The 20,565-nt window shown below is 38.7% G+C and overlaps 1 protein-coding gene across 5 annotated transcripts in view; it reads right to left on the bottom strand.

Moving 5' to 3' along the window:
* The window catches only part of LOC140737825 (zinc finger SWIM domain-containing protein 6), a 176,195-nt gene that overhangs the window by 51,305 nt on the left and 104,325 nt on the right, over positions 1–20,565 (bottom strand). For 4 of the 5 annotated variants that reach the window (XM_073064503.1, XM_073064501.1, XM_073064505.1 and 1 more), the window contains exons 2-4: positions 16,964–17,320; positions 9,148–9,296; positions 4,494–4,644 (exon numbers count right to left, since the gene is read on the bottom strand). In XM_073064503.1, coding sequence (XP_072920604.1) covers positions 4,494–4,644; positions 9,148–9,296; positions 16,964–17,320 — 657 coding nt within the window. Of the gene's footprint in view, positions 1–4,493; positions 4,645–9,147; positions 9,297–16,963; positions 17,321–17,656; positions 17,743–20,565 lie in introns of those variants that run through there. The other variant, XM_073064504.1, reaches the window with a different exon arrangement.

The raw sequence follows: 20,565 nt of genomic DNA, 5'->3' as shown, positions 1-20,565 counted from the left end.
GGAATGACAAGCATAATGTTTCATTCCTGGGTCACTAAAGCAATAAATGCTTGTTTTGCAGTTCCATTTTGAATGCATTCTTCTTTTAACTCTTTCAGGGTAGTTTAAATTTTGCCGCAAAATGGGAGGTTTGTGTCTGTGGCAAAAAGGCTTAATAATTCCCTCGGTTATCTCATCACAAAGATGTCGGAACTGCAGTATGTACACTCCAAGGAGTGCCAAACAGGACTTTATAACTCAAATGTAATCCCCATATTCAAATCATCTACAATAGTCTAGCAACAGAGTGGGAATGCGATCATCTCACAGTTGGCTTCTGACAGCGACTCGTGACATTTGTATTCAGGTCTTGCTTTTCCATTAGGCTAAAGGGCTTCCAATTTCATTTCACAGCCAGAAGCCTGCAGAAACACAAATTAACTTGCAGATCCCATTTGCTGACAAAAAAAAAATCAGCTTCACTGCAATGCCTGGTATCTAGCAGTGCTCAGCATTTAATTCCAAAGCAGAGCCTTGAAGCAATGTGATCCTGTCACCAGTGCACAGGAGTTAAGCTAGCCATTCTGCTCATATGAAAAGCCTCTTCACTTCGGCAGACTGCGTGTCACCTTCTGTTATTGCACAGAATAATAATAGCAGTCAAGGAGCTTGAACCTTATCTACCCTCAAGTCATTGAGCTGGCACTGAAAATAGATATGATTTCCTTGCTATGAACCCCATACACATAGATCAGAATGCACTGAGCTTCAAGAAATCAACAGATAAAGCTACCCCATGCAGGAACCTATTCAATTCTGACTAGATTTCACTACCTTTTGCACCATGATTAGAGTAGATAGCCACTTTATCCTTTCAAGGATTTGCCCAATTGACCTCAGAACAATTATAGAGGGGAAAACATTAAATCAGTCTTGTAGCATTCTGCCTGTTGAAAGATAATGCTCCCGTACACAATGGCTAGGCTCTCTCCATGAGCCAGCTGCAGTAATATATGCTCTTCTTCATCCCTATTGAAGTTTCCTCCTGCAACAAGTACCACTTCTCAGCCTATTCCCTTCAAATGAAAATGGGGACTAGGCAAAAATAAAATGCTGGCCTCACCTGTGATATCCATATTCCACAAGAGAAAAAAGATCAAAAACTCATCAGGAATTTTGCAGAGGCCAAACATTCCACAGAGCATTAAAGTTCTCAACTTCCCTAATCAATCCCCAACAATCTTAAAAGATGTAGCCGTATAAACAAACCTACTTTGCAACCTTCAAAACATCTTGCATCATCTGCAAGGTTGCAAAGCCTTAAAAGATCTGATAAATACATTGGTTACTAAGGCAAGTGTTAAGCAAAGCAGGATTTTAGTTAAATGAAGTTTCCACTTGTGAAATCTTTAAATGAGTATGTGGTAAAAACAGACAACAAAATCATTATGCTAAGCCAGCATGGCCCAAACTTGACACTGTATCAATATTTAACTACCTCAAGTGGTCAGGTACCTCAAGTCACCCAGAGTTAAAACATCAAAAGGCGTTTTATCTCAAAATAAATGGACTCATTACACTATTTAAGGAAGAGCATAGAATCCTTCCAGTGTTCTAGAACAAGTCAATGTGCAATTTTTGCAAAATGCGAGGTCCTTGCAGGACTGTGAATGTTCACACCAAACAGAATTTGATATGGAGACGTTGATATACTGGGAAACAATGCACTGACAACTCAGCACCCACTAAAACAAATTTGGCTAGAACCCATGTGTGTCATACATATGCATAGGCTTACTTTGCATCCTTTGGTTCATTATGTAACAGCTTTCACATTCCCATCCAAATTCATTCCCATAAATGTCACTAAAATATTGACATTTTTGGCAAGTTTCAGCAGAATTCAGTCACTAAAAATCCTTTATGAAGTGTTACACAACCTATATACCTTGGCTCTCAGTAAAATATCAAGACAGGAACTCAAGGGTTTAATGGCTTATGAAGCACAACACTTTATAAAGCATTTGTAGCAACTGAATTCTGCAATTTACTATTACAGTTAGGATTTCAGAAAGGTGTAATAACAGCATTTCTTGTATTTGCATTGCCCTTTGCAGCTCTAATGTGATGTACTACCCAATGGAGCAAGAATATCAAACAGCCATCCAACATTGTGAGGAACAGAAGTGAAGATGCCCAAAACATATTGTTGTATTTGACAAGGGCAAGGGCAATAAGCAAATGTCTGGGTGCAGATTGGCAGTCTGCACCAGCCCACTGTAAATTGCAAAGCATGGGAATCTCAAGAACCACTGGAAATGTGAAAAAGTAACACGCTGATAAGGAGAGGCTCCCTTTAAATAAAGACATATCTATTATCATGAATTGATTAGGCAATGGCACCATAAGCAGAGTTGCAAATCACAAACATCTTTATCCCCCCCAAATTGTTGGCAAAGGAATTTCAATCTTTCAAAGCCAATGAGTATTTGATGTTTTTTAATGTTTACAATACACTAATCTTCTTTCTCTGTTTTCTCATCTGTTGTTTCTTCAACTGTTTTTCTTTAAGTTCATGATGCCTTTCAAGTGAAACATAGCTGAGGCTCAGTCTGCCTGCTCAAAATCGTACTAAATCTCTAACAACAAAAAGCAGGAAGCTCCTTTGATGATCTAGTTAAAATTCCACTTTTAAAATCAAAAACTCCTAAAACATTGCCACTTGTACGGAAACCTTAAGATAGAAAATCACAACACTACAAGTAATTGAGTTAGGATTAGAAAAAATGTCAATATGGCAATATATAAAATGTAAAAATTCTGTAGGTCATCTTCCCTGCTCTTTAATTCCTCTATGTTAAAAATTAATCTTAAATTATTTTATTTTAATAAATATTATCATCACTCTTACTCCCAATTTTAGCAGGTCTGTCCTGGTGTCATAACACAAAATAACATGAGATTCAACTCCTGCATAAATAGAGGTATTATTTGGTAAACATAACAATTTCTAACTAATCTTGCACTCCCTGAACATGACCAATGTTTGTCCCGGCTACTCAGTTTGTAGAGTTAATTTTCTACAACTTTTCTGCACATTAAGATAAGTTTCTTTTTCTCTCACAATAAGAAACGACTCACCTATACAGGGCACAAAATTTCTATGGATTTTGAGATACACTAATAAATTGATTAGTTAAGATCAATTGTTAAATTCCACTGCTGTTCAATTATTCATAGGCCAGATGATTTTGCAAAATCTTTCCTTCAAATATGTGAATACAGTTTGAAAACAAAATTTTCAAATCCTCAAAGTGGACAAGATGGTATCAAACAATGCAAAAATATTTAATTTTCAGAATTAGGAGGAGGCATGAAATTTCATGATCATATTTGACTCTTCAAAATAAATTTGGGACTGATCAATGAAGTATGACATAGTACCTTTTGGGGTAAAGCAGGTTAATAACAATAAACTTCACTGGAAGCTAACTATTTAATCAGTCATATGTCATTTAGTAATCTGATAGCAACAGATAAAGTAAAAAGGAGGGGCAACATTGAAAACCATTTTTCTCACTTTATAATTAATAGCAAAATGTCATTTGGCACCTGAAACACTTTACAAGTTCATGACTGATCTACACACCAATACTATTCATCCAACTATTTCCCCCACTTTCACTTGATACCCTTGTATGCCAAAAATCTCAGATGCAATCCTGGACATTTTACTTAAACCTAGTATCCATATCATTTCAGGGAAACCATTCCAAATTTTCATGACATTCATGTGTATCCAATATTATTCCCTTTTATTTAATAACTAAATGGCTTCTTTCAACTATACAAATTTAAGGAAATGTATGCAACACACCCTCAATTTAAACCCTCAAATGATTCTATTTATTCTGCACTGTAACACGATCGGAGCTGTGAATTTTCTACACAGAAACACAACAATTATCATTTATCATGAATAAATTTACTCTTTATTCACAGGGCTCATTTTTAACAATATCGATGGCAAACTCTGTGCAGCGCTATCTAACAAATTGATTTGTTAAAAGTCAGGAAAAGTTTTGAAATTAATAATATTCAAACAAACCTCAGCATGGAGGATCACAATAATATTCCCTTATAAGCATTTGAATGACATCAGGGTTCGAACATTCAAAGAAACGCACAAGTGTAGAAAAGAAAACAACTGTAGCATCACTACTTCCTTTAATACAATATTTCAAATTCATAGCTCACATTGAGGACAACAGACAATAAAAGTTGTGCAAAGACTAGAAGCAAATCCAGGATGATCAGAGGCTTAATATAAAGCTTGAAGCTGGCTTTGATTTTTGGGACAGGAAAAAGATTTTCACTTTGGTCTCCAACAAGCCAAAATATGATTAGAAAAGTAACATTTTCTTGCAAACACAATGATCAAAAATAATTCTGCTCTAGTTGAACTGGTTTTCCAATTTAAAGAATAACTTTCATTCCAGAGAACTCTTATTTACCTAGCTCATCCCAGAGCTGCCTGTATTTGTCAGTCATTGCCGTTCCTTGTTGCCGCCATAGAGAAAGACGGGGGTCAGCCATAAATTGCTCTGTGATTAACGTCAACATTCGAGCACCATTTAAATCCCTCATCTTCAACATTTCCCGCACCTGTTAAGTAGACAATTTTTTTTTGAACAAGTTGCAGATATCCTTCATATCTTTCTTTGCCAGATACAAATCAGTTAAATTATTTATTTTAAAAACATACCATATCAAATAGTGACCTCTGACCTGGAAAGTTCTCAGTTAAACCAGTCAACCATAAAGGAATGGCTTCTCTATTGGTTTCACCCAGGCATTGCCATAATTGACAGAATGATACTCTGGCCAAGGATACAAATCCTCCTACATTATTTTTGCTCGTTGGTGTTATTGATTACTATGGTAAAATATCTCAGTGATAGCCCAACACAAATGCAGTTTAACATTGAAAATGCAGTTAAGAGACAAAAAAAGGTGTTGGATTCACAATGGATGCCTCTAATTGATCAGGAGAATCAATGACAATTTACAACCACACTTAAACCACCATACATGCAGTTTGGTTTTGCTGAAAGGTTGAAGATGGTGATTCTAAGACTGAAGAGTAACATGGCATTGCTGCTTTCTCAAAGAACTGCAGTTAAGTGAGTCAGAGGTGCACTGAATTGCTATTTTCTTTTAAAATGTCTCTTTAAGAATAAAGATTGTTATTTTCAGTATACAAGTGTAAAGGTGAACGAAACAATTATTATTCTGGCTCTGAAGCAGCATAAAAAAACCACAGTAGGATAAAGAAAACAGTAACAATAATAAGAAATAATAAATATAAATAGTCACCAATCTCATACTAAAATGTGGAATTCTAAATGAAGTATCGGTTTTTAAAATAAAAAATACAGCTCAAAAGACCATTTAGCAAACATGTAAAGAGTATAAATTTGATTCCTTCTCTCCCTCTCAGTAACCCATTACTTACGATGATAATACAGTTGAGTTGAGGGACGAAATTGTGTCCTACTGATAGTAGTTATCTTCATGAAACTGAATGATGTAATAGTGTTTTGTTTTAAAAAAAAGCAAATAAACTAACCCGGGTATATGCAAGCCAGTTAACTTGGTGATAATGAGGAGGTTAGAATTTATTGATTAAGCATGAAATTAAACACATAAATAGAAGTATGAAAATGCTGGAAAAAGAATGCCTGTGTTTCTGAAATCTTAGGCATCTTTGAAAATGTACAGAAAATGGAGAAAATACAGTGTGCATCAACTTGTCATGGTACCAGACATGAGAATACTCAGAAAATTAGCTGTATTGGATCAGGGACAGGAATAGAAAACTGTTCTGGAGTCAACTCTGATATAAATGAGAATTATGGAACAGATCTAGATGGAATGGTGTCCAATGTGCTGTTAGCAAGGGAACCAAGAAGAGCAAAGGAAATAATGAAAGTATATTAATCCAAAGTGGGAAAGTAAACTAAAACACTGTGGAATTTAATTGCACTTTAAATAAGAAGCTTGAAAAAGTGAAGGTATGCTGGATATCAGAAAATAGAGGAGTCGGGGGGTAAAATGGAATTTTAAAGCTAGGAAGATAAGATCATGAAGGAATCAATCAGGAAGGAATTATCAGCTTTATCACAAGTTACAAGATGTTAAGAAAAATGTACTGATAAGTTCTTTATCAGTCCATGCATTTATGGCTGTAGCACTCTGTGTCAAGCTATATAATACTGGAGCAGCTCAAATTCACTTGGATAACTTCATAATTATTAAGAAATATTTTTAAAATTGAGTTTAGTACCAGGATAATTGTTAAAGCAAACACCATGTAAGACTTCAAGATTATGTTCAATAATTGGATGGAACAAAATTAAGTTACCACCAAATTAAGACAGCAAAGATACATATATCAGGATGCTCTTTATCGACCACAGTTCAGCATTCAGTACTATCATCCCCTCAAAACTAACCAATAAGCTTCAAGACCTTGACCTCAATACCTCCTTGTGCAATTGGATCTTCGATTTCCTCACTTGCAGACCCCAAGTCAGTTCAGTTTGGCAACGTCTCCTCCAGAATCTCCATCAGCACAAGCGCACCACAAGGCTGTGTGCACAGCCCCTTGTTCTACTGTACGTGCTTTACACTTTCGACAGCAAGGCGAAGCACAGGTCCAATGCTATATTGAAGTTTGCTGAGAACACCACCCTTGTTGGCTGAATCAAAGACGGTGATGAATCAGCATATAGGAAGGAGACTGAAAATCTTCCTGCATGGTGTCACAACAACAATATCTTACTCAATGTCAACAAGTCCAAGGAGCTGATTATTCACCAAGAAGAGGAATCTGGAGGTCGAAGAGCCAATCCTCATCAAGAGTTCAGAGGTGGAGAGGTTCTGCGACTTTGAATTCCTCAGTGTTATCATTTCAGAGGACTTGCCCTGGGCCCAGTACACAAGTACAACTATAAAGAAAGCACTGCAGTGCCTCTACTTTCCCAAGAGTTTTCGAAGATTCAGCATGACCTCTAAAACTTTCACAAACTTCTATAGATGTGTGGTGGAGAGTATACTGACTGGATGCATCACCGCTTGGTATGGAAATACCAATGACCTTGAACAGAAAATCCTGCAAAAAGTAATGAATACAGTCCAGCCCATTGTGGGTAAAACCCTCCCCACCATTGAGCACATCTGCATGGAGGGTGTCGAAGGAAAGCAGCATCCCATCATCAGGAACCCTCACCACCTAGGTCATGCTCCCTTCCTCCTGCTGCCATCAGGAAGGTGGTACAGGAGCATCAGGACTCACACGACAAAGTTCAAGAACAGTTATTACCCCTCAACCAGCAGGCTCTTGAACCAGAGGGGATAGCTTCCCTCAACTTCACTTGCCCCATCACTGAAGTGTTCCCACAGCCTAATGGACTCTCTCTCTCAAGGACTCCTCATCACATGTTCTCGATATTTATTACTTATTTATTATTATTATTTTTCTTTTGTATTTGCATTGTCATCTTTTGAGCACTAGTTGTCTGCCTTGATTGTTAGAATTGTTTCAAAGCACAAGGTAATGCTTTGAGAAAAAGGATAAAGTTAGTGCATTGTATGACTGTAAATTAGCTGGGAGCATTTTTAGCATAAAAACTTAATAAATAATTTTTCCACATCTCTCCAGGCTTGAATTATATCCTCTTAAGGTAGTCCAATGACAAATGCGAATGCACATCTCTGCCAACAGAAGGGAAAAATGGAAAAATCTATTCCTTTTACCTTCACTGATGGCCTGGTTTTTACACCATGACCATGCCTAGGGACAATTGCATTGTTAATCCAAACGTTACCATTCCATAACCCTATTATCATACTAGGCAAGTACTTTCCAGTGCTTTAATTTGAGAGTCTTTTTGCTGCATACTTAAATATCACATTACACACATATAGAGAAAAAGAATGAAGACCTGAAATTCTTATTTTTCCCCAATTTCTAAAGGTGCAGCTTGGATTTTGTTTCAGAATCTTTTCCTGAAGTCTATTTTCAAAGAAACACAGATTAATATGCAACAGACAACACAAATACCTGCAATGTTGGCGGGCAATCAAGGCAGGAAAACATGAGGCATATTTTTTAAAAAAGTGATACAGTGCAATTCTGTCCAGTTTGAGTGTATTCCAGAACAGCCATGTTACTCTGCAGTCATGTTAAAAACAAGAAAGGAAGTGTGAAAAATATTACAGTGAAAAATTTTGTGAAGTGTGCATTCTTGTATTATTGAACTTATGGCAACAAGTGACAATAGCTCTTTTTAAATTATACCTTAAATTATACCTTATGGAAAAATATTACAGTGAAAAATTTTGTGAAGTGTGCATTCTTGTATTATTGAACTTATGGCAACAAGTGACAATAGCTCTTTTTAAATTATACCTTAAATTATACCTTATGGAAAAATATTACAGTGAAAAATTTTGTGAAGTGTGCATTCTTGTATTATTGAACTTATGGCAACAAATGACAATAGCTCTTTTAAAATTATACCTTATGGTTTTTCCACAATAATAATTAACACCCCCTTATTTTTATGAAAACATTAAAAGGAACATCCGTTATACATGCATAGAAATTGAGGGCCAGGCATTTTCAGCAAAAAGGTTTTATTCGCAGATATCTTCCATGAAAACATTAACCAGGAATTATTTTTTTTTAATCTTCAATTGAATTCTTTCATTGGTTTATCCTTAATTAAACTGCAGTATTTTAATGAAACCCTAACTCAAAGATGTGCTTACTAGCATACCTGAAACCAAAATTTGTTATTAATATTCCATATTTCCAAAAAATGTTAGATAGCTTGAGATGTATTTTGAAAGTTAATGATTTTATACCCACACAGGCAGCTAGATTTTAAAACTAATAAATAGCAATAAACATGCAAATTTATCATTAAAATTATGATTGTGGGTACAATAGATAATATTTATGCTCAAGTTTACTTTGATTCTTCACTTGGTCATTTCTGCTGCTTGATTTACTTTCTGTAAATTATCAATTATTTTATTGATTTGAGACTGACAGCTCATACTTGCACAACAGCCAAAAGAGAGATGAGTAAAAATCCATACCTTTGCAAACAACAAGTTCAGCTGCTTTCCAGATCCATGGTAACCACCCTGGGAGAGAAATAGTTTAACCTGTTCCTGGACCTGCTCTTCATCCAGGTGCCAACAGTTTTCATCGTCTATGCTCGCTCCTGCTGTTGGGTCAGGGGCACCTTCATCAATTGAAAAATGAATAATTTTTATTGTAAGTTCATATCAAGTTCAGCTCTTTCATTACTTTTGTTTAAAAATTAACATTCAAAGACAGAAACAACCATTTTAATTCCAAGGTGACAAAGGTACATTTAATGTTAGAGGAACGCATGCAATACACATCCTGGAATGCTGCTTCTTCACAACCATCCACGAATGCAGAGTGCTCCAAAGAATGAATGACAGTTAAATGTTAGAACCCCAGCTCCCCCCTCCCATGCACAAGCAGCACTAATTCTATTGGTGAAACATGAGGTTTTTTCTTAAACCACAATTTCACATTGAAGATCAGAGCCTATATATTCCCAGCTATCTACCTGGAAAATAAAATGCAATATCATAGAAAAATAACTCTTCGCTCTGAAAAATCCACATTCTTGCCTCAAAAAAAAAGAACCAGAACCAAGATATTCTAGTCATCTACAAAGTTATAAATCTCATTTTTAGCACAGGACTTCACTGCTGAACGATAGCTCACAGCGGAAAAAACATTCTGAAAAACAGAATCTTGTGGTAATTTGCTTTAGCATGTTTCTGAAGGGCTAATTATGACTACAATTAGAGACAAGCAGAGGAAATGCAAGGGAGAACACAGAAGTAGGCAAAGAAACTAACTACAGAATCAATAAAAACAGAAAAGTTAACTAAAGTATAACTACTGTTCAAGTACAACTTGCCATAAAACAAAAGCTGAAAAGTCAAAAAAAAACACAAAAAGGAAGATTGTTTAGAGCTCCATATCCCAAAGGATTTGCTGTCATTGGAAAGAGTCCAGAGGAAGTTCACAAGGATGACAAGCACAATAGGCAGCGATTTAAACAGAGAGAGGAGAAATGGGCTAAAAATTCTATATCTGAATGCACGAAGTGTCAGAAATAAGGCAGATGAGCTTGAAGCTCAGGTGCGAATGGGTAACTATGATGTTGTTGGGATAACGGAGACATGGCTGCAGGGAGATCAGACCTGGGAAATGAATGTACAAGGGTATACGTGCTATCGTAGGGACAGAAATGTGGGCAGAGGGGGTGGGGTGGCCGTGTTGGTGAGGAATGAGATTCAGTCCTTTGCAAGGGGGGGACATAGAATCAGGAGAAGTAGAGTCTGTGTGGATAGAACTGAGGAACAGTAAGGGCAAAAAGACCCTAATGGGTGTTGCCTATAGGCCACCAAACAGTAGCATGGATATTGGATGCAAGTTGAATAGGGAGTTAACATTGGCATGTGGCAAAGGTAATGTCGCAGTAGTTATGGGGGATTTCAACATGCAGGTGAACTGGGAGAATCAGGTTGGTGCTGGACCCCAGGATAGGGAGTTTGTTGAGTGCCTACGGGATGCATTCTTGGAACAGCTTGTACGAGAGCCGACCAGGGACAAGGCTATTCTGGATTTAGTGTTGTGTAATGAACAGGATTTGATAAGCGATCTTGAAGTTAAGGAGCCATTAGGAGGTAGTGACCATAATATGATGTTTTTATCTGCAATTTGAGAAGGATAAGGGCAGTTCGGAGGTGTCAGTGTTGCAGTTGAACAAAGGAGACTATGGAGCCATGAGGGAGGAGCTGGCCAAAGTTAACTGGATGGATATCCTAGCAGAAAAGACAGTGGAACAGCAATGGCAGGTATTCTTGGGAATAATGCACAAGGTGCAAAATCAGTTCATCCCCCAGAGAAGGAAGGATTCAAAGGGGGGAAAGGGGCCACAGTGGTTGACAAAGGAAGTCAAAGATTGCATAGCATTAAAAAAAAGGAAATATGACAAAGCTAAGGTGAGTGGGAGGACAGATGATTGGGAAATTTTTAAGGAACAACAGAACTTAACTAAAAAAGCAATACGGGGAGAAAAAATGTGGTACAAACACAAGCTAGCCAGGAATATAAAGGAGGACAGTAAAAGCTTTTTTAGTTATGTGAAGAGAAAGAAGATAGTTAAGAACAACGTTGGGCCCTTGAAGAATGAATTGGGTGAAATTGTTATGGGAAACAGAGAAATGGCAGAAGAATTTAATAAGTACTTTAGATCTGCTTTCACTAGGGAAGACACAAGCAATATCCCAGATGTATGGATGGGCCAAGGACATAGGGTAAACAGAGGAAATGAAACAGATTGACATTAGGAAGGGAACGGTGATGAGTAGACTAATGGGACTGAAGGCTGACAAATCCCTAGGTCCAGATAGTCTGCATCCTAGGGTACTAAAGGAGGTGGCTCTGGAAATTGCGGATGCATTGGTAATCATTTTCCAATGTTCCTTAGATTCAGGATCAGTTCCTCAGGATTGGAGAATGGCTAATGTTATCCCACTTTTTAAGAAAGGAGGGAGGGAGAAAACAGAGAACTATCGTCTTGTCAGCCTAACATCAGTAGTGGGGAAGATGCTAGAGACCATTATTAAAGATGAAATAGTGGCATATCTAGATAGCAGTGATAGGATTGGGCTGAGCCAGCATGGATTTACCAAGGGCAAATCATGCTTGACTAATCTATTGGAGTTTTTCGAGGATGTAACCAGGAAGTTAGACAAGGGAGATCCAGTGGATGTAGTGTATCTGGATTTTCAGAAGGCATTTGATAAGGTCCACATAGGAGATTGGTGGGTAAAATCAGAGCTCATGCCATTGGGGGGAAGATATTGACATGGATAGAAAACTGGTTAGCAGATAGAAAGCAAAGGGTAATGGTGAATGGGTGCTTCTCGGAATGGCAGGTGGTGACTAGTGGGGTACCACAGGGCTCGGTATTGGGACCACAGCTGTTTACGATTTACATCAACGATTTAGATGAAGGCATTGAGAATAACATCAGCAAGTTTGCTGATGATACTAAGCTGGGTGGCAGTGTGACGTGATGAGGATGTTAGGAGAATTCAGGGTGACTTGGATAGGCTGGGTGAGTGGGCAGATACTTGGCAGATGACGTTTAATGTGAATAAGTGTGAGGTTATCCACTTTGGGAGTAAGAACAGGAAGGCAGATTATTATCTGAACAGTGTAGAGTTAGGTAAGGGAGTAATACAAAGAGATCTAGGAGTCCTTGTTCATCAGTCACTGAAGGTGAATGAGCAAGTGCAGCAGGCAGTGAAGAAGGCTAATGGAATGTTGGCCTTTATTACAAAGGGAATTGAGTACAAGAGCAAGGAAATCCTTTTGCATTTGTACAGGGCCCTGGTGAGACCACACCTGGAGTATTGTGTACAGTTTTGGTCTCCAGGGTTAATGAAGGACATCCTGGCTGTAGAGGAAGTGCAGCGTAGATTCACGAGGTTAATTCCTGGGATGTCTGGACTGTCTTACGCAGAGAGGTTAGAGAGACTGGGCTTGTACATGCTGGAATTAAGGAGATTGAAAGGGGATCTGATTGCAACATATATTATTAAGAAATTGGACAAGATAGAGGCAGGAAATATGTTCCAGATGCTGGGACAGTCCACTACCAGAGGGCATGGTTTGAGAATAAGGGGTAGGTCATTTAGGACAAAGTTAAGCAAAAACTTCTTCTCCCAGAGAGTTGTGGGGGTCTGGAATGCACTGCCTCGGAAGGCAGTGGAGGCCAATTCTCTGGATGCTTTCAAGAAGGAGCTAGATAGGTATCTTATGGATAGGGGAATCAAGGGATATGGGGACAAGGCAGGAACCGCGTATTGATAGTAGATGATCAGCCATGATCTCAGAATGGCGGTGCAGGCTCGAAGGGCCGAAAGGTCTACTTCTGCACCTATTGTCTATTGATTCTGAGAATGAAGGGGATTAACATATGAGGAGCATTTGGCGGCTTTGAGCCTGTACTCACTGGAATTTAGAAGAATATTGGTGGGGGGGGGGGGATGAATCTCAGTGAAACCTAGCGAATGTTGAAAGGACTAGACAGAGTGGATATGGAGAGGATGCCTCCTACGGTGGGGGCATCCAGAACTAGGGAGCACAGTCTCAAAAGTGAGGGGCTGACCTTTTAGAACAGACGCAAGGAGGAATTTTTTAGCCAGAGAGGAGTGAATCTGTGGAATGCTCTGCCACAGACAGCAGTGGTGGCCAAGTCCATGGGCATATTTAAGGCGGAAGTTGATAGTTCCCTGACTGGTCAGGGCACCAAAGGAAAGAGCGAGAAGGCAGGTGTATGGCGTTGAGTGGGATCCGGGATCAGCCACAATGGAATGGCAGAGCAGACTCGATGGGCTGAATGGCCTAATTCTGGTCCTGTCCTCTGGTCTAAGATGCAATTAGAAATGATACTATAGTATAGACAATGTCTATAAATCCATTAATTTAGCAGCTCTCATCATAGAATCAGAAAGATACAGATTCTAAACAGTCCCTTCAGCTCATTAAGACAGTCCCAACCATCAATGACCTCATTTATACCAAACATAATTTTTTTTTTGTTTCTCCTCACACGCTCTTCAACTCCCCCTGGATTCTATTAGTCACCTACCTGCTGGGGACAACTTACAGTCACCACTTGACCCTATTTAGCTGTATAAGCCATTTATCACATCATTTAAATGAAGGATCACAAAATGCACATCAAATCAAGAAAATATTAGGCAAAGTGTTCAGTTAATCCAGCAACAAAAACCTTCATTCACGTAGAGACTGAAGTGTGCTAAAGCTACCCTAGAAAAATTCTTTACTAATTTCACTCTCAGGGAAGGGGACTTGAGAGGAGGGTATTTGGAAATTGGACAGCAACTTGCTTGGACAGAGGAAAGGATGAGTTTTCTGAAAGTAGATCTGGAAGTGAGGTGGTGGAGAAAATAATTTGAGGTGTTAACAAATCAGCTAACATTGTTATCTTAGAAGTAGCTGAACAATAAAAGTGATTAAAAAGCCAGAGAGTGTGCATCCCATACTAGCTGGGGCAAGGACAGTGTACAGATAGTGTACGCATTGCAGCTAGACCATAGCACTGTCACTAATGCTTTAGGTCTGATCATCAGAGTAAAGGAAAGAGGCTGTTGCACAAAGAGAAATGACTTATCAGAGGTTGCTGGGACCAAAAAGATTGTAGCTATAGGGAAACATTTGATTAGCTGATGCTGAACAGAGAAGACAAGAGGGAATTGACCAAGGTCCCCCCCAAAAAATTATAAAGATTCCAAATAGAGAAAAAGCTTTCTCTTCAAGGTGAAGGACAAAGTTAAAGGCAGGACTCTTTGCAGTGTGGAAGAGCAGATGGATCTTGGAGTGGAGGTCCACTGATCCTCAAAGATACCACACAAGTTGACAGCACGGTTAATTGACATACAGTGTGCTGGCCTTCGTTAGTTAAGGTACTGAATTCAAGAGCCATGATATTATGTTGCAGCTGTAAGGGGGTTTCTTATTGGTGTAAGGGCGTTTCTTCTTTTTCTTTGTTACTGTGTATATTAATGAAAATGGCTTCTTTGTTTTGTTAAAAGTAGGAATGCTTCTTTGTTATGATAAGTGCTTTCTCTTGCAGCTTGTTTGGGTTTAGAGTTGCTGATAACGGATTGTATTCATTTGTTAACCAATTGGGATTAATGTTATTCTCTCATCTGGGTCTGTAAACTATTGTTGGCGGGGAGTTGGGGAGTTGGCGCGAGGGGGTGAGAGAGAGAGAGGACACAATGCTGTAAACTGGGCGACGGAACGGACCCCGAGGCCAGGATTTTCGGCAAGGAGAGGAGATGAAGACAGACGTGCCGGGGGTGCTTGGTTGATCACTTCGGGTGGTCCTGAGCTATGAGTCGAGGAGGTCTGAGGCAATCGAATGGTGGCCAAAAGACTTCGTTAATTGAGCTCCAACGGTTGTGCACAAAGTGGTTTGGACTTTCATAAGTTTTGGTGACTTTTCTTTATTTTCTTTTCCTTCATATATACTATATTGTTATTAGTCACTTAGTTCTTGTAAGATCTATAAAGTGTAATCATTCAATCGCATACGGTGTACTGTCTGTTATTTGGCGGGGTGGGGACATCACACAGCATCCACACAAGCTGATTACCCAGTTTGGCGGGGCCGAAGGCTGCTCCCCCCAGACGGAAGCGAGCTGAGCGAGCCTGAGGCGTGCCAGGGGGGTTACACAACTCTATAAAACTCTGTTTAGACCACACATGGAATATTGTGTTCAGTTTTGATTGCCTCATTATAGGAAGGATATGGAAGTTTTAGAGAGTACATAAGAGTTTTACCAGGATGTTGCCTGGATTACAGAACGTGTCTTATAAGGGAAGGTTGACCAGGGTAGGGCTTTTCCCTTAGCAGTGAAGGAGGATTAAGAGGTGACTTGATAAAGTTGTTTTAGATTATGAGGCATAAATAAGAGTGAACAGCCAGCACTTTTTTCCCAGGATAGCAATAGGTAACACCGGAGGACATATTTTTAAGATGAGTGGAGTGAAGTTTAGGAAAGATGTCAGAGCTGGGTTGGTTTTTTTTTAAAAAAAAGGTGAGTGGTAGGTGCCTGGAATTCACTGCTGAAGATGGTGGCTGAAGCTGATACATTGAGGTCATTTTAGAGACTCTTACTTAGGCAACTGAAGGAAAGAAACATGGAGGGAAGAGTTAAGATTGATTGCGGAGTAGGTTAAAAGGTTGGACAATATCGTGGGTTGAAGAGCCATTAATGTGCTCTGCTGAACTGTTCTATGGTTTAGAATAAAAGGGGGCATATATTTAATGTAATATGTAGAAAAAAACTAGAGGATGAGGAAGAAAAAGACATGGTAAGGGTGTGCAAGGCATGGAAATTGAGGGTTGATGGTGTACTTAGATCACACAAGGTTGGTGGGGAGGCATTCTATCTAATAGCGTTGATATGTCTACTTGTAGAAATGTGATCTGCAGGGCTATTAACATAATGCTGGAATAAGGGATCAGCCTCGATCATTGACCAACTCGCATCACTGGATGGCCTCTTCCATACTGTACACTTTCTCTTGTCCATTCTATGGTCATTAGACCTGGGAAGGGACGGTGGGTGGTATACCTTTTATTTAGTAGAGGATCAAAAGATACAACTCCTGCAGCTCCCTTCGACAAAAGTTTGGGAGGAAAACGGCAGGATGAGAAGAGGACAAAAGAGGAAAGACCAAAGCACTAGAAGCACAGCAGAACGGGGAATAAAAAGGAAGAAGAGTCAACTGAGCTGATGGCTAAAATACTAACTAGGATGCTGACAAGGAGTGAGGAGTTTTAAGAAGCAAGTCCTTGACAAAGAAGAGCAGTGAGTATTTTCTATATACCTGGTAACCCTTGAATAGTCATCAATTCTACCAATGAACAGTAATGCTTATATTTAAATTTGGAAATGGATTATTCAGACAATTTTCAACAACATTCAAATCTTCATCCTTTGGTTTATCCTTTAAGGTGAGTGGATGAGGGAAACACAGAAGCAAGGGGAATCAATGCTTGAATACAAACTACAGTGGACTTTAGAGGGTTTTAAGGAAACCTTGACATTTCTTTCAGAATCATCAACTATTTCAAACCAGCGTATCTGCTGATTTTTATTTACCAGTTCAAGGGTCTTAAATATTTTATCCAATTTAAAATCTTAAATAGATGGTGAGACAACCCATACTTATGTACATAAAAAGCTTTAATTATATAAAAAAGCAAAGTTCTACACAATACAAATTTAATATTGATCAACATGCAGCACTTACCGTGTACTTGATTGATCTCGGAGTTCAGAGAAAGTATTTCATCTGCTAGTTTCTGTGCAGTAGGCAGAACCTCTGTATGATGTACGGTGATCAAATACTGAACAAATTTCTGCAATTGGTCTCTGTTCATCTGAAAAAGTGTCTCTGAAATGGGAAGATGCAACTTGACCTTATCGGGCTTGCGAATCCGATACAGCGAGAGTGCCACCACATGTGCACAGTAAAAGATGTCCTTGTTTCCGCAGCCACAGGTCACTGAGGTAATTTTGCAACGATCAAAGCTGATAGCAACATTGCAAACAGTTTCTGGTTCTGATTGCGTGGCAGGTTCCGTTACTGTACCACTTAGGTGGAAACCTACGAAAGAAAGAGGAAAACCTTTATCAGCAAAGAAATAAATAGATCTGTCATCTTGCCAAGCATGCCAGATAGTACAATTACAAAACCACATTTTCCTTTTATATTACAAAAGGTTCAACAACTGAAGTACAACTGTGAAAGTGAATTAATAATTACTGCTTTGTGGAAGAGTTTCAAAGGGAGCCAATTACTTTTAACAACAGTTCATCCACAACGGATGGAAACCCTCCACATTACTACAACACTCAATAGTTTTAAAACTGTGTCCTTCTCAGCAGTTGTTCCAAGTAACCAAATTACTCAAGCCCAAAGTCATGGCTGCACATCACTCACTTCAACCCAGGGTAGAGAAAGCCCAACAGGATTATGGATGTTGCAGGGGCGATATCTTTCCTCCTGTCCTTGGCTAGGATATGAAAGTTCTCTTGCTTGCATTTATATTGCCTTCCTCCAATGTGAAGCAAAGTTTCATTTATTTTTACAAAGCAGATTTCTTGGAGCACAATGTTGCGCTACGTGGTTTGGAAGCAAATAGGATTTGTTAAAAAGTAACTAGGACAAGGAGCCAAAAACACCAGCTAATTATAAAAGATTCTGTGCAGGAAAGAATCTTATTCAAGGTTTAGCACCAGCATTTAGTTCTTTTCTTTTAATAAAACAAAAAAAGAGAGAAGAGGAGAAATAGGATAATACTTGAGTAAAGAAATTTTTTTTAAACATAAAATCAAAAAACTGCTGCATTTTGAGATAACTAACTTTTCAGCATTTTGGATTACTTGGCACGGTAACTGGAAAACCTAAGGCAAAAAAACCCCCAAAACAATTCAAGCAAACACAACCAAAATTTATGGAGCAGTTTTCCATCCACGAAGAAGCCAAAGTTACGCTAGCAAAAATAAAAGGTGAAATGTAAACTGCATAACACCAACTTTTTAAAAGGATTAAACCAACATCTACTTGAAATAGCTTAAATCTGTTCTGACATATTAATCTTCTTGGCAATTCTGCAATACAATAGGGACAATTATAGCAGATCTGAACCAGGGAGCTCTGCAGCAAACAGCTGCTGAGGTTTAACAAATTCAACTGCTGGAGCTGCACATTATAGTGAATCATCATAAATAAATGGCAAAAACTGGGACAAAATTCAAAGCATACCATTAGAAACTGAGTCATTATATTTTCATTAGTCAAAGAATTTTCCAATTTTGACATAATGATAAGTTTAAGAATTGGCAGCTTGTTCTCTCATCCAGTAAAATCACTGCCGATTTTAAAAAAATGTAACAAGACAATGATTGGGTGTCTCCACCAAGCCAACAATGCACATTGGTAGGAACAAGGGGCTGTCAATGCCAATGATTAGCAAGGTCTCAAGTACTTCCCAAATCATTCACACTGTTGAATATCCAGAAAAGTATCAAAGACTGGAAAAGAGAACTATAGTTAAAGGCAGAGGATGCATTCTTCATCTATGGCATGTTTTTTTCATTAGTTATATACTTCCTCACAACATGAGAAATTGCTATTCATCTCATCTAGTCTATTCTGTCAGAACAATCCCAGTGTTCCACATACTAATTTTCCTTGGAATTTATTTCCCACTACATTCTCAACAATTGCACTACCTACTTAGATAGGGAAAATTTCTAGCTGTCAGTCAAGGCATGATCCGGCATATCTTCCAGATTTTTGGAAGAAACTACAATCCCCAGATGAAACTCATGCAGGAACTGGGAGAAGGTGCAAACCCTACACAAGACAGCACAGGGTTGGGACTGAATCCAGCTGTGAAGTAGTAGTTCAAACTAGCAGGGCCAATCTGCCAAAGCACAAATTTACCACTTCTGTTCATATTCCATGAAATGCAGGTTCATAGCCCAACTCTGAAATAAGACTAACCATTAGCTTAAGTCACCATATGATATGCTTAACTCAAAAAAAAAATCATATTGGTTCCTGCTCCAATTGCCATTTTCCTTGAAGATTCTAATAGCCATTTAAAATGGTACAAAGGGACTCTGTAACACTTAACACATATGGCAGTGATTGCAGAACAGTATTTTTATTTGAAAAGTCTGGAGAAAAGTCAAGATTCCTGTTTCCTATGCCCTATGAAAATGCAATGGATAGACAAAGATGAAGTAAAATCGCCTATCACTTGTTTAACTCCTTTCTACCCTCAAGTTTAACAAAGGGTTTAAGGCCCGAAATGCTATTTTTCCTCTCTTTCAAAAGGTTCAAAGGTTCATTTATGATCAAAATATATAAGCAATATACAACTGAGATTCTTCTCCAGATAGCCACGAAACAAAGAAAACACGGAATTAAGTTCGAAGAGAAACAGTAAACCAAATCCCCTCTCTTGCACAACAAAAGAGCAACACGAGCATCAACCCCACCCCAAAACCACCCCTCCCCCACACGAAACGCAAAAGTTACCTCCGCCCCCAAATCCCCTCTCCCTTGTGCAAAAAAAAAACAAGCGGCAACACAGAATATAAAAGCCACGAGACTACAAAAGTCCAAAGTTCCTAGGTCAAATCCATTAAAACAGAACCTTGGTAACATCCTCCATCATGGAAAGAGAGACACTGCTCTCCATAGATCCTCAGATTCCATGGATGCTGCTTAATCTGCTGAGATTTTATACTTTTTTTTCGTTATTCCTATCTTAGTTCAAACCATATCTGAAACAAATCTATTCCAAGTTGCCCTGCCAAATCTCCTGAGTAAATTAATGACAAGGCATTGTAAATGGAACAATTTCTGCCCTTTACTACTACTCTTATTGCAGTCCCACCAGCACAAACATTAACAATGACTCCAAGTTGCAACATGAGCAACAGATGTTTGATAGTATTGGCACTATTGAGGATTTTATGAGCTAAAATGATAAATTCAGCCTGCTGCGATAATGGCTGACTTGGTATTAAGGGACACTGAATTGGAATTACTCAAGTGCACCATTGCAAAACTGAGCTGCACAGAACAAGCATTTACAAAATCAACGCTTTGCAACTCAGACAGTTCCAGCCATTACTTATTATTTTGTTGTGTTTGGGGAAGCTCATCTTTGCTCACTTCCCTCAAACTCTGCAACTCCCTTAGATGGTTTTCCAGTTATTATGCTTCACCTTTCCTCGATTTCATCCAGTTTCTTCCCCCGTGTTCCTCCCAAGACCTTCACAGGTTGAAGGCCTCCCCACCATTGAGTACATTTACATGGAGCACTGCCACAA

The sequence above is a fragment of the Hemitrygon akajei genome, chromosome 13 (genome assembly GCF_048418815.1).
Source record: "Hemitrygon akajei chromosome 13, sHemAka1.3, whole genome shotgun sequence".
Taxonomy (NCBI): domain Eukaryota; kingdom Metazoa; phylum Chordata; class Chondrichthyes; order Myliobatiformes; family Dasyatidae; genus Hemitrygon; species Hemitrygon akajei.
This window is presented reverse-complemented; position numbering and strand designations above follow the sequence as displayed.